The 13,326-nt window shown below is 51.9% G+C and overlaps 1 protein-coding gene across 2 annotated transcripts in view; it reads left to right on the plus strand.

Moving 5' to 3' along the window:
• LOC138352928 (peptidyl-prolyl cis-trans isomerase-like) overlaps positions 1-13,326 on the plus strand; it is a 64,467-nt gene that overhangs the window by 42,654 nt on the left and 8,487 nt on the right. For both annotated transcript variants that reach the window (XM_069305581.1, XM_069305580.1), the window contains 2 exons: positions 2,737-3,439; positions 4,132-4,278. In XM_069305581.1, the coding sequence (XP_069161682.1) occupies positions 3,209-3,439; positions 4,132-4,278 (378 nt within the window). In that variant the 5' untranslated portion in view covers positions 2,737-3,208. The remainder of the gene's footprint in view (positions 1-2,736; positions 3,440-4,131; positions 4,279-13,326) is intronic.

The following is a 13,326-nucleotide window of genomic DNA, read 5'->3' on the forward strand; positions in this document are numbered from 1 at the left end:
AACAATCGGGATGATAGCGGACAGAGTGTATCGTGATCCGGCCTGTACTCCTCCTGACATACCAGAAAACATTCTAAGGAAACTACTCCAAGCTTGTACTAAAGAGGCACCCTTCTTGAGCCTGGATGGGCACATGTATAAGCAAGTAGATGGGGTCACCATGGGTTCTTCCCTAGGTGTCCTGTTTACTAACTTCTATATGGGTACCATCGAACAAAAGGTCTTAGTCGACATGAACTTGAAACTGGCCATATACTGCAGGTATGTTGACGACATTTTTACACAGGTACCCGATGTCAGACATCTGCAGGAGGTGAAGGAGGCATTTGAGCGAATTTCTGTGTTGCGTTTCACTTACGAGATGGAGAAGGATGGGAAGCTGCCCTTTCTAGATGTAACAGTCATGGAAAGGAGCGGAGGTTTCCACACTGCAGTCTACACTAAGGAAACAAAGATAGGAATGTGCCTAAATGCCAACAGTGACAGCCCAGACAGGTACAAGAGGAGTGTTGTTAACGCTTATGTCGACCGTGCTCTCAGCCACAGCTCAGGATGGAAGCAAGTCGATAAAGAACTCTGTAGGGTAAGGCAGGTCCTAGTCAACAACGGCTTCTCCAATGGTTTCATTGAAGACATCATAAGAAGGAAGGTGAAACGCCATGCAACCTCTGAAGAGACAACTAACACAACACCTGTACTCACCTATTATACTATTTTACAGAAATTTCTTTTCCACAGCTCATAAAACGGAGGAAAGGGTCCTGAAAGATATTGTTAATAGGAACGTTATCCCTACAGACAAAAATCAGAAGATACAATTGACGATTTACTATCAAACCAAAAAAACGGCCAACCTACTCATGAGAAACTCTCCAGACACAAACAAAGCAGAACGCTTTAAAAGAGACCAATGTCGTCTATGCCTTCAAATGCCCACTTGGGAACTGTAAGCCTCAAAGAACTCAGTATATAGGCAAGACAACAACATCTCTTTCCAGGCGATTAATGATGCATAAGCAACAGAGCTCCATTAAGGATCATATAATCTCTTCCCACAACCAGACCATCACCAGAGAAGTCTTAACAAAAAACACAGAAATCATCGATAGATACAGCGATAGCAGGCGGCTTGATATCTTCGAGGCACTAAACATCAAGAAGTCAACACCAGCAATCAACAGCCAATTTATGCACAACTATATTCTACCCACTTCAAGACTCCGCACCAATATAGAAGCATCAAGAAATATGGGCCAATAGGCCCTTTGCAGTTACTTCCATTCTTCCCTTTAATTTGCCCAATATTATACCCATTGTTTCGTGTTCTGTCTTGTGTTGAAAGTTTGTTTTCACTTTATCAAAAACTGTTGTAACATATCACCTCACCCAAATGCAGGAATATAAGAGGAAAGTCGTTTAAATTATAGCATAGTAGAACTCTGTTTAGTGTTTGCAGGTTATAGTTGTGTGTGTAAACTAAAGTCTTTGAAAATGTAATAGGTTAGTACGAAATGCATTCAAGTGTCGCGTCAGACTAGAAATATAAATGAATTTTGTAGAATTGATTTTTCAATTACAATCGACAGTGAAAAGAAACATAAGAAATATTGAGAAAATTTGTGTTAGAATTATTAATCTTACTTTTTCGGTCATATTTAACCCTTAAGTGGCGCATGGCTATATACCATATGACACCTATAGGCCGGGGAAGTCTGGCAAAAAACAGGCGCTGACTCGGCGTGCATCCCAGATGGTCTGTTGATCGCCAGCTGTCAGGCCGGAGTTGCCACAAAGAGATAATTACCTAATTATTTCAATGTCTCTGATTGATTTTTCGTAGTTTTTTTGCGGTAATATTATTCAATATTGTGTTGTGTGATATATTTATATAATAAAATGAGTGAATCATCTCTGTACTAAAATATGGTGTGCTCCTGGCAGTATGGGTTCGAGTCACTTCTGGGGTGTGAGTTTTCAGTTTATATATATATATATATATATATATATATATATATATATATATATATATATATATATATATATATATATATATATATATATATATATATATATATATATATATATATATATATATATATATATATATATATATATATATATATATATATATAGGCCGGGTTATACTTAGTTTATAAATCAAATAGATAAGATTTGGTGGTTTTATCACCACCAAATCGATTAAGCCCAGATTTGTGTGGGAACTGTCAATTCATCCATCATGGTTATGTTTGGTGAAGAGTATCACTCAATCTCAACAATCCTATAATGTAATCGTGTGTTCCCATAGTTAGTACTGTAAGTGTAGAATAATCCGGAGTTGGTCAATAAAACCCATGTGTGAAGATTTAACCCACAGTGCACTTATTGTCCAACTTAGACTAAGAATACTTGATCCTTCCCCCATTACTCCATACGATACATATGTTTCCTTCCATTATTTATAAGAAAGTATGGACGGGTTTTGTTAGTCTGTACTCTTGGCTATGGCGTACAAGCTGCCTTGCTGCTGCAATATGTTACCCAAAAATATTTTCCCATACTCTGGGATATGTTTATAAAAAATATTGTCCCTTCTAGTAATATTAACTCTGCTCTAGAATAGCTAATACAAAGAATGTATGTAAATATTATGTAATTTGTATTAGTAAATCAAGTACTGTAATATTCCTTTATAATGTAAATACATCTAGCCTAACTAAACATTCTTTTCCACAGGATAACAAGCCAGAGGAATGTTCAGTGTGTTATGACGATTATGATGACAATCAGCTACGACCTCGCAATCTGCCATGCGGCCACACATTCTGCTCCCAGTGTATTGACAATGCTGTCAAGAATGGTCAGCTGACTTGCCCCAGCTGCCGTGCCGAGCATGCTGCCACAGCTGCTACTCAGTTCCCAATTAGCTATGCTGTGGAGGCTTTTGTTAGGAAAGTCAAAAATATCCAGTTAACAAGCTGAGGAAGTAGTGCCAGCAAAACCTTATGAAGGTCTCGCCAGAGACATCGGTAAGAAGTTACGTTCCCTGGTGCAGGAGCAGAAGAGCATCATCAGTACCCTCATTATTAGCTGTGAAGAGGTACTGTCCCAGCTGGGGGAGTACCGGGGCCAGTTGGGGAACTGGAAGACTCACCACCTCCAGCTCCAGGACAGACTCTATGCTCTGGTAGAGCAGAACAAGTCAGCAATGAAGCTCTTGGAACTGGAGGATACCAGTGTGGTGGATATGACAACACAAGGAGAGGAAGGGAAGACTCAGCTGCAGGCCATGTTGGGGAACCTCGACACAGTCAACACCCCACAGGAGGTTGACACAACCATAGACACAGCTGATGAGTGCAGCATGAAGATAGAAGATTGGCTCCGGAAGTGCCGGGAACTCTTCCCAAATGTCAAGACTGTCTACACCTCAGTGAAGGTACGCTGCTGAAGGTCACATTGTTCTCACCCAACTGAGTGTAGTATTGCCTCTATATAAACACTTTTGACATGGAGACACATCAAGATGAGAGTAGACTTAAATATAGGAAACTTTTTGCTCTAACACCTGAAACATTTTTATTAATAAAGTCAACTGTCATCTTGGTGTTTCTCTATACTGTGGTCAGTGTAGAGAAACAACATTACTTATGTTGTCAAATTACTTTACTCATTCTGATGCTTCATTATAGTCCAGTTACTTTACTCAGAGCCTGATGCTTCATTATAGTCCAGTTACTTTACTCAGAGCCTGATGCTTCATTATAGTCAAGTTTCTTTACTCAGAGCCTGATGCTCTGGAGATGATGACCACAGAGACAGGTGCCACAGCTGACCCCGTACACCTGGGAGACTCAGCTTCCACCATTAATGTTTGTGTTGGTAATGACAGGTGCAGGAGACCATCAGGGAGACCCTGGAGATGATGACCACAGAGACAGGTGCCACAGCTGACCCCGTACACCTAGGAGACTCAGCTTCCACCATTAATGTTTGTGTTGGTAATGACAGGTGCAGGAGGCCATCAGGGAGGCCCTGGAGATGACGACCACAGAGACAGGTGCCACAGCTGACCCTGTACACCTAGGAGACTCAGCCTCCACCTATTAATGTTTGTGTTGGTAATGACAGGTGCAGGAGACCATCAGGGAGGCCCTGGAGATGATGACCACAGAGACAGGTGCCACAGCTGACCCCGTACACCTGGGAGACTCAGCCTCCAGCATCATGAATAAAGTTCAGGAAATCACTGGACAGATCCCCCAGAAGCAATTAACAGTAAGTTTTTATTTTCTCTCATAGGTCATATCACAAGATATTGAGTTGCGTTTTGTGGAGAGGAAGCCTGTTCTTAGGATTATCGGGGTTCCCCAAGGTCAACTACTGACTTTCCTTAACAATCTAAAATAGTTGTCTAACTCCTGGATGAATATATTCTGGTAGGTGAACAGAGACATCAGGTGAAAGGAAACATGAGTCCATTTCTGGCCTGCATTGTATTGAACCCTTGATCCTCTATTGAACCCGGGATCCAGGCCCCCCTCACAGAGGCACAGAGAGCAGGTGACACTCCACCAACCTACCAGGGAAGCATTCAGGAAGACAGTGAAAATAAACAGACCACTGCTGGCTTCGAAGAGACTGAAGCCTTAAAATTGCCAACAAACTCCCAGACAATACCAGCACCAACCTCCCTGCCAGTACAGGGGGACTGGAGCTACAGGTCCCGCAGCAACCCCCTGCCAGTAAAGGGGGGGCTGAAGCTACTGGTTCACCACCAACCCCCCCTGCCAGTAGAGGGGAGGCTGGAGCTACAGGTCTAGCAACAACCCCCTGCCAGTAGAGGGGGGGGGGGGGTGGAGATACAGGTACAGCACCAACCCCCTGCCAGTAGAAGGGGGCTGGAGCTACAGGTGCAGCACCAACCCCCTGCCAGTAGAGGGGGTGCTGGAGCTACAGGTCCAGGACCAATCCCCTGCCAGTAGAGGGAGGCTGGAGCTAGAGGTCCAGCACCAACCCCCTGACAGTAGAGGGGGGCTGGAGCTGCAGGTCTAGCACCATCCCCCCTGCCAGTAAAAGGAGCTGGATCTACAGGTTCAGCACCAACCCTCCTGCCAGTAGAAGGGGGGGCTGGTGCTACAGGTACAGCACCAACCCCCTGCCAGTAGAGGGAGGCTGGAGCTACAGGTCCAGCACCAACCCCCTGCCAGTTGAGGGAGGCTGGAGCTACAGGTCCAGCACCAACCCCCTGCCAGTAGAGGGGGGCTGGAGCTACATGTCCAGCACCAACCCCCTGCCAGTAGAGTGGGGCTGGAACTATAGACTCAGCACCAACCCCCTGCCAGTAGAGGGGGGCTGGAGCTACATGTCCAGCACCAACCCCCCTGCCAGTAGAGTGGGGCAGGAATTATAGACTCAGCACCAACCCCCTGCCAGTAGAGGGGGGCTGGAGCTTCAGGTCCAACACCAACTCCCTGCCAGTAGCGGGGGGCTGGAGCTACAGGTCCAGCACCAAACCCCTGCCAGTAGAGGGGGGCTGAAGCTACAGGTCCAGCACCAACCCCCTGCCAGTAGATTGGGGGCTGGAGCTACAAGTCCAGCACCAACCCCCCTGCCAGTAGATGGGAAGCTGGAGCTACAGGTCCTGGACAATCCCCCCCCCCCCCCCTCTGCTCGAAGAGGGTGGCTGCAGCTACAGGTCAAGCATCAACCCCCTGCCAGTAGATGGGGGCATTGAGCTACAGGTTCAGCATCAACCCCCTGTCAGTAGTTGGTGGGTGGAGCTACAGGTCCAGCATCAACCCCCTGCCAGTAGAGGGGGGCTGGAGGTACTGGTCCAGCACCAACCCCCTGCCAGTAGAGGGGGACTGTAGCTACAAGTCCAGCACCAACTCCCCCAGTTAGTATAGGGGGGCTGCAGCTACAGGTCAAGCATCAACCCCCTTCCAGTAGAGGGGGGCCAGAGCTTCAGGTCCAGCACCAACCCCATGCCTGTAGAGGGGGGGGGGGGCTGGAGCTACAGGTCCAGCACCAGCTCTTGCCAGTAGAGGAGGGCTGGAGCTACAAGTCCAGTACAAACCCCCCTGCCAGTAGAAGGGGGCAGAAGCTACAGGTCCAGCACCAACCCCCTGCCAGTAGAGGGAGGCAGGAGCTACAGGTCCAGCACCAACCCCCCTGCCAGTAGAGGGGCTGGAGCTATAGGTCCAGTAACAACCCCCCTGCCAATAGAGGGAGGCTGGAGCTACAGGTCCAAAACCGACCCCCTGCCAGTAGAGGGGGGTGAAGCTACAGGTCCAGCACCAACCCCCTGCCAGTAGAGAGGGGTGGGTGGAGTTACAGGTCCAGCACCATTCCCCTGCCAGTAGAGGGGGGCTGGAGCTACAGATCCAGCACCAACCCCATGCCAGTAGAGGGGGAGCTGGAGCTATAGGTCCAGCACCAACCCCCCTGCCAGTAGAAGGGGGCTTGAGCTACAGGTCCAGCACCAACCCCCGGCCAGTAGAGGGGGACTGGAGCTACAGGTCCAGCACCAACCCCCCTGCCAGTAGAGGGGGTCAGGAGCTACAGGTCCAGCACCAACCCCCTGCCAGTAGAGGGGGGGCTGGAGCTACATGTCCAGCACCAACCCCCCTGCCAGTAGAGGGGGTCTGGAGCTACAGGTCCAGCACCAACCCCCTGCCAGTAGAGGGGGTCTGGAGCTACAGGTACAGCACCAACCCCCTGCCAGTAGAGGGGAACTGGAGCTACAGGTCCAGCACCAACCCCCCTGCCAGTAGAGGGGGGCTGGAGCTACAGGTCCAGCACCAACCCCCTGCCAGTAGAGGGGGGGCTGGAGCTACATGTCCAGCACCAACCCCCCTGCCAGTAGAGGGGGTCTGGAGCTACAGGTCCAGCACCAACCCCCTGCCAGTAGAGGGGGTCTGGAGCTACAGGTCCAGCACCAACCCCCTGCCAGTAGAGGGGGAGCTGGAGCTACAGGTCCAGCACCAACCCCACTGCCAGTAGAGGAGGGCTGGAGCTACAGGTCCAGCACCAACCCCCCTGCCAGTAGAGGGGGGGCTGGAGCTACAGGTCCAGCACCAAACCCCAACCAGTAGAGTGGGGTGGGGGGGGGGTGACTGGAGCTACAGGTCCAGAACCATCCCCCTGCCAGTAGAGGGGGGGATGGAGCTACTGGTCCAGCACTAACCCCCAGCCAGTAGAGTGGGGGGGGGGGGCTGGAGCTACAGGTCCAGCACCAATCCTCTGCCAGTAAAGGGGGACTGGAGCTTCAGGTCCAGCACCAACCCCCCTGCCAGTAGAGGGGGGCTGGAGCTACAGGTCCAGCACCAACCCCCAGCCAGTAGAGTGGGGGGGGGGTGACTGGAGCTACAGGTCCAGGACCAACCCCCTGCCAGTAGAGGGGGGCTGGACCTACATGTCCAGCACCAACAACACTGTTAGTAGAGGAGGGCTGGAGCTACAGGTTCAGCATCAACCCCTTGCCAGTAGAGGGGGGCTGGAGCTACAGGTCCAGCACCAACCCCCCTGCCAGTACAGGGGAGGCTGGAGCTACAAATCTAGCACCAACCCCCAGCCAGTAGAGTGGGGGAGGCTGGAGCTTCAGGTCCAGCACCAACCCCCTGCCAGCAGAGGGAGACTGGAGCTACAGGTCCAGCACAAACCCCCCTGCCAGTAGAGGGGGGCTGGAGCTTCTGATCCAGCACCAACCCCCAGCCAGTAGAGAGGGGGTGGGGCTGGAGCTACACGTACAGCACAAACCCCTTGCCAGTAGAGGGGGGGCTGGAGCTACAGGTCCAGCACCAACCCCCAGCCAGTAGAGTGGGGGGGGGGGTGACTGGAGCTACAGGTCCAGGACCAACCCCCCTGCCAGTAGAGGGGGCCTTGAGCTACTGGTCCAGCACCAACCCCCTGCCAGTAGAGGGGGACTGGACCTACAGGTCCAGCACCAACCCTCCCTGCCAGTAGAAGGGGGCTGGAGCTACATGTCCAGAATCGACCCCCCTGCCAGTAGAGGGGGGTTAAGCTACAGGTCCATCACCAACCCCCTGCCAGTAGAGAGGGGTGGGTGGAGTAACAGGTCCAGCACCATCCCCCTGCCAGTAGAAGTGGGCTGGAGCTACAGGTCCAGCACCAACCCCCTGCCAGTAGAGGGGGAGCTGGAGCTACAGGTCCAGCACCAACCCCCCTGCCAGTAGAGGGGGGCTTGAGCTACACGCCCCCTCCCCTTCCGGCCCGTTGGCGTCGTGAGGGGGCTTGGTGGACGGCTGCCGGAGTGTGATGCTCCGTTGGGCAGTCCTCTGACCTTTTCTGGCCTTGCACTCCTGCTGCTGTCTTCTCCAATTGTGCCGGATCGCTTTTCCTTTTCCTTATGTTTCGTTTTTCTCCCCCCTCTTCTCCTATCTGCTTGTCGTTTCCTACCGACCTTTTGCTTGTTTTGGATTATTTCTTTGGACTTCTTCTATTTTGACGCCCGGGTGCTTGAGGAGGCATACTCTTGCACCCGTAGAACTGTAGTACCCGACGTCTCGAGCGAGGGGAACCTTTTATTGTCAATCCCCCTTTCGTCGCTGAACCCGATCTCGACGGACTGACGGTTCTTAAGGTGGCGTTTGTGGGGCGTATACTCACGACGCACCCCTAGGGGGCCCCGGCGTGATCGGCGATAGCTTCCTGTTGGGTGTCCTGCCTCTAATTGTGGCTCCATGGTGGGTATGGGGGCACATTCGTGGGTGAATTTGTCACTTTTCGTCTCTATGTCGTTGAATGTTTCCGTTGTACCCTCTCAGGCTCGTGGGGTGGGCGACCAAGCCCCCGAGTCGGCCTGTATTGGAAGACCAGGCTCTGTAGCTCCCGCTGCGTTGGGCCCCGACCTTGCTCCTCCTTTGACCGTCCTGACTTCTTCCCCCAGCTCCCCTCCCTCCTCTGTGGTTGGGTCGAGCCTCCAGCCCCCGGCGGTGACCACTTCGTCCCCTGGTGTGGCTAAGTCTTTCGTTGTGACTACTGCGCCTTTTGACCCCTCTCTCTCTAGGGGTTCTCAACGCCGTTCGCGCCCCAACCGCACTCGCTCGATTCCTTCCCGTGCTGATGCGTATCAGGCCTTGTTTGGTCCTGCTTCATGGGCCAAATACTTTGATCTCCTCCCTCTTGATTCTGCGCCTCCTGACGATTTCTCCCTCCATCGGCATCTTGTAGATTCCGTGGATGCGTGTGTTACTTTCAACCCCACTCGTCTCGGTACACGTGTCGTTGCTGCTCCTTCTCAGGATGCGGCTTCCCGCTTGGCTGCCTTATCTTGCCTTGGCGAGATCCCTGTTCGGGTCTCCAAGAACGTTCAGATGAATTCCAGTGTTGGCACTATTCTCCTCCCACCCCATGTTGCAACCGGTGTTCGGAATCTGCAGGATTGCCACGATGATATTCGGCATATCCTTGAAGCCCAAGGCCATTCTGTCCTCCAGGTTGACTCGTTTACTCGTCCCCCTCGTGGTCGTCGCCGTCAACCCCTTCGCGTTGTGAAGCACTTATTACACCTTTGATGGTAGGACCCTTCCATCCTCTGTCATTCTTGCTGGTGCTAGGTGCTCTGTCCAGGAGTATATTCCTTCTCCTCGACTTTGTAATAAGTGCTGGAGGTTTGGGCATGGTGCCCTCCGCTGCTCTGGGACTGTCTCTCTCTGTCCTTTGTGTGGGAGTGAAGGTCACTCTAAGTCGGAGTGCACTTCTCCCCAAGCTCGCTGCCTCAACTGCGGTGAGGCCCATCCTACGTTCTCCAGTGCCTGTGTCCATTACAAGCTTGAGGCGGCCGTCCTTAACCTGAAGCACCGGGAGCGTTTGTCTTTTCCTGAGGCGAGGCGCCAGGTTCGCCGGCTCCCGCCTTATACTAACATCTCTTATGCTCGCGTGTTGCGCTCTTCCTCTCCTCGTCCTTCCCCCCTTCCTCAGACTCTCAACCGTTTCCGGGCCTTGGACCCTGATACGCCCACTGCCCCCTCCTCTGTTCCTTTGAGTTCTTTCCCGAGGGGTCCCCCTCCTGATCCTCTGTCTGGGGTTCCCCTTCTTTCAACCCGGTCTGTCATGTCTCCTGTGTCTTCTTCCTCGTCCCCCTCCGATCCTCCTTCCCATCCTCTTCCTCCATCTATCGGCTCTCCCCGCCGCCTGTCGGTGCAGGCAGATGTCCATCGCTCTCCTAACGGCCGTCGTGTGTGCTCTCGTTCGGCTTCTTCTGTTGAGACACTGGAATCCGTTGCCCGGTACGTAGTTGCTGGGACGCCTGTCTCTTTAAGTCAGAAGCGTAAGCCTGGCTCCTCTCCTTCCTCTTCCCCGGCGGGTAAGAAGGCTTCGCTTTCTTCCTTAGCTCCTACTTCTGGCTCTGTTGCTCCTTCCCCTCCCGTTTCAGTGGTTGCGCCCCCTGTTCCTGCTATGGAGGTTTCTTTGGCCCCTGCTTCCCTTTCGGTTGCTGCTCTTGCTGGGGTGCGCTCCCCTCTTTCTACTCCCCCTCTTCCTACTGCTGTCCTTGACTGCTCCTCTCCGTTGTCTCCTCCTCTTCCTCCTCCTCCTCCGGACCCCGCCCGCCCACCTCTGATCTGTTCTCCCGTTTCCTTCCCTCCGTCTTTGCTCAGTTTACCCATGCCCCCTAACCCTGACTTTGCTGACCCTGATCCCGACCCTGATATTCTTTAACGTGCTCTGTTGCTCTTTCGCCTTTGTTTCTTCCTTGTTCTCTGTTTTTGTCCTTTCTCTTCTCGTCGTTGTCCATTCTTCAATGGAACGTTCGAGGTTATTACGCCAATTTCCTCGAACTCCAACTTCTGATTTCGCGGTTTTCGCCCCTTTGTGTCTGTCTCCAGGAGCCAATGCTTGGTGCTCGTCCTGGTCGTTTTCGTGGCTATTCCTTTCTCTCCCCCCCCCAGCCATTGCTGGGGCTTCTAATTCTTCTGCTCTCTTGATTCGTGCAGATGTTCCCTTTGTTCCTTTACTTTTTCCTTCGCCTCTCCATTGTTCTGCTGCTCGTATCTTTGTGGGGAAATGGTACACAGTTTGTTCCATTTATCTCCCCCCGAGTGTCCCGCTCTCTCTTCCTGATTTGAAACACCTCCTAGACTCCTTGCCGGAGCCTGTGCTCCTGCTGGGTGACTTCAATTGTCGTCATTCTCTTTGGGGTGACGTTCTGACGAATACCCGGGGTCGCCTCCTTGAGCCGTTTCTCCTATCTTCTTCCCTGTCTCTTCTGAATTCTGGTGAGCCCACTCATTTGGACTCTCGGACTCGCACCCTTTCATGTCTTGATCTTTCTCTCTGCTCTTCTTCTCTTTACTTAAATTTCACGTGGCAGGTTCTTGATGACCTCCATGGAAGTGATCATTTCCCCATCCTTGTTTCCTTTTTCTCTTTTCGCCCTTCCCTCTCTTTCCCTAGGTGGCAGTTTGCTAAGGCAGACTGGACCCTATTTACCCTCAGTGCTGCTCTCTCTGACCTCTCCCTTCTGCCTCTCTCTCGCGCTCTCCTCCTTTTTCATGACACTGTCTTCAACGCTGCCCTCCGCTCTATTCCTCGCTCTTCCTCTCGGGGTCCACGGAAGTGCGTTCCCTGGTGGAATGCGGACTGTGCTCGAGCTGTCCGCTGTAAGCGTGCAGCCTGGAAGAGGCACCGCCGTAGGCAGACGACCGATTCTTTTCTTTTCTTTCGGAAAGCGAGTGCGGTGGCCCGTAGGGCCATCCATACGGCTAAACGTGAATGTTGGGCATCTTATGTCTCAACAATTACGTCCGAAACCCCTCTGGCCCAGATCTGGAAGCGTATCCGCAAGATAGCGGGTAAGTTCGTTCCCGATGTTTCACCGGTCCTTCACCTCCATGATACTCTTGTGGCGGACCCGTTGCAGGTCACTTCCGAACTGGGTTCCCACTTTTCTTCTGTTAGCTCTGGTCTTCATCTTCCCCAATCTTTCCTTCTTCGTAAACCTGTCCTTGAGTCTCGTCCTTTAGATTTCTGCACTCATCTTCAGCTTCCCTATAATGATCCCTTCTCTCTCTCTGAACTTCGTTCTGCCCTGGCCCTCTGCGGTTCTGCGGCGGCGGGCTCCGATGGTATTCATTATGAGATGCTTCGCCATCTCCCTCCGAGCACGTCTCAGTATTTTCTGAGTCTGTATAATCGGATCTGGAAGTCGTCGTCAGTCCCTGAGGACTGGCTCGATGCCGTTGTCCTCCCTGTTCGCAAACCGGGGTCTCTGGGTACTTCCCCTAAGGACTTTCGCCCTATTGCTCTCACAAGTTGTCTGCAAACTCTTTGAACGTATGGTTAACGTTCGTCTGATGTGGTTCCTGGAACACCATCACCTCCTCTCCCCTTCTCAATTTGGTTTCCGCAAGTGCCGCAGCACGACAGATGTCCTGGTGAACTTGGAGGTCTATATTCGTACTGCTTTTGCTGCGAAGACCTCCGTTGTTGCCGTCCTTTTTGACCTGGAAAAGGCTTACGACACCACTTGGCGTTATCATATCCTATCTCAACTTCATTCTTTTGGCCTTCGTGGTCATCTCCCTCTCTTTCTCCGCAGCTTCCTCTCTCGTCGTTCCTTTCGGGTGCGCCTTGGTACCGCTCTCTCTCCCTCTTTTCAGCAATACGAAGGTGTGCCCCAGGGTAGTGTTCTGAGCACTACTCTTTTTCTGGTTGCCCTCAATGGTCTTCTTTCCTCTCTTCCTTCTGGTGTCTTCTCCGCTCTCTATGTCGATGATCTTACCCTTTGTTGTCAGGGTGATGATTCGCCTCTCCTTCAACGCCGGCTTCAACTTGCAATTGATGCCGTGTCGTCTTGGGCCACTGATCATAGCTTCAAGTTCTCTACTTCTAAGACTTGTGCCATGACATTTACGCGGAAACGGGTTGTTCTTCGTCCCTCTTTGTCACTTTATGGTCATCCCCTTGAATACAAAGATTCCGCGAAGCTTTTGGGGTTATTCCTTGACACTCGTTTGTCTTGGTCTCCCCATGTCTCTTACCTCCGTGTTGAGTGCTCTAAGGCCCTTACCCTCCTTCGAGTCTTGTCCCATACTTCTTGGGGGGCAGATAGGCGCACTCTCCTTGCTTTACATTCCTCTCTCGTCCTGTCTAAGCTCGATTATGGTTGCCCTGCTTACTCGTCTGCTTCTCCTTCTACTCTTCGCCGTCTTGATGCTTTGCACCATACTGGGTTGCGCCTCAGTTCTGGTGCCTTTCGTTCGACTCCCGTCCTTAGCTTGTATGTTGACACTGGCTTCCTGTCTCTCCAGGACCGCCGTGATCGCTACTGTCTTCGCTATCTTGCGCGGTCCTTGCAACATC

This window comes from Procambarus clarkii, chromosome 55, assembly GCF_040958095.1.
Source record: "Procambarus clarkii isolate CNS0578487 chromosome 55, FALCON_Pclarkii_2.0, whole genome shotgun sequence".
NCBI lineage: Eukaryota > Metazoa > Arthropoda > Malacostraca > Decapoda > Cambaridae > Procambarus > Procambarus clarkii.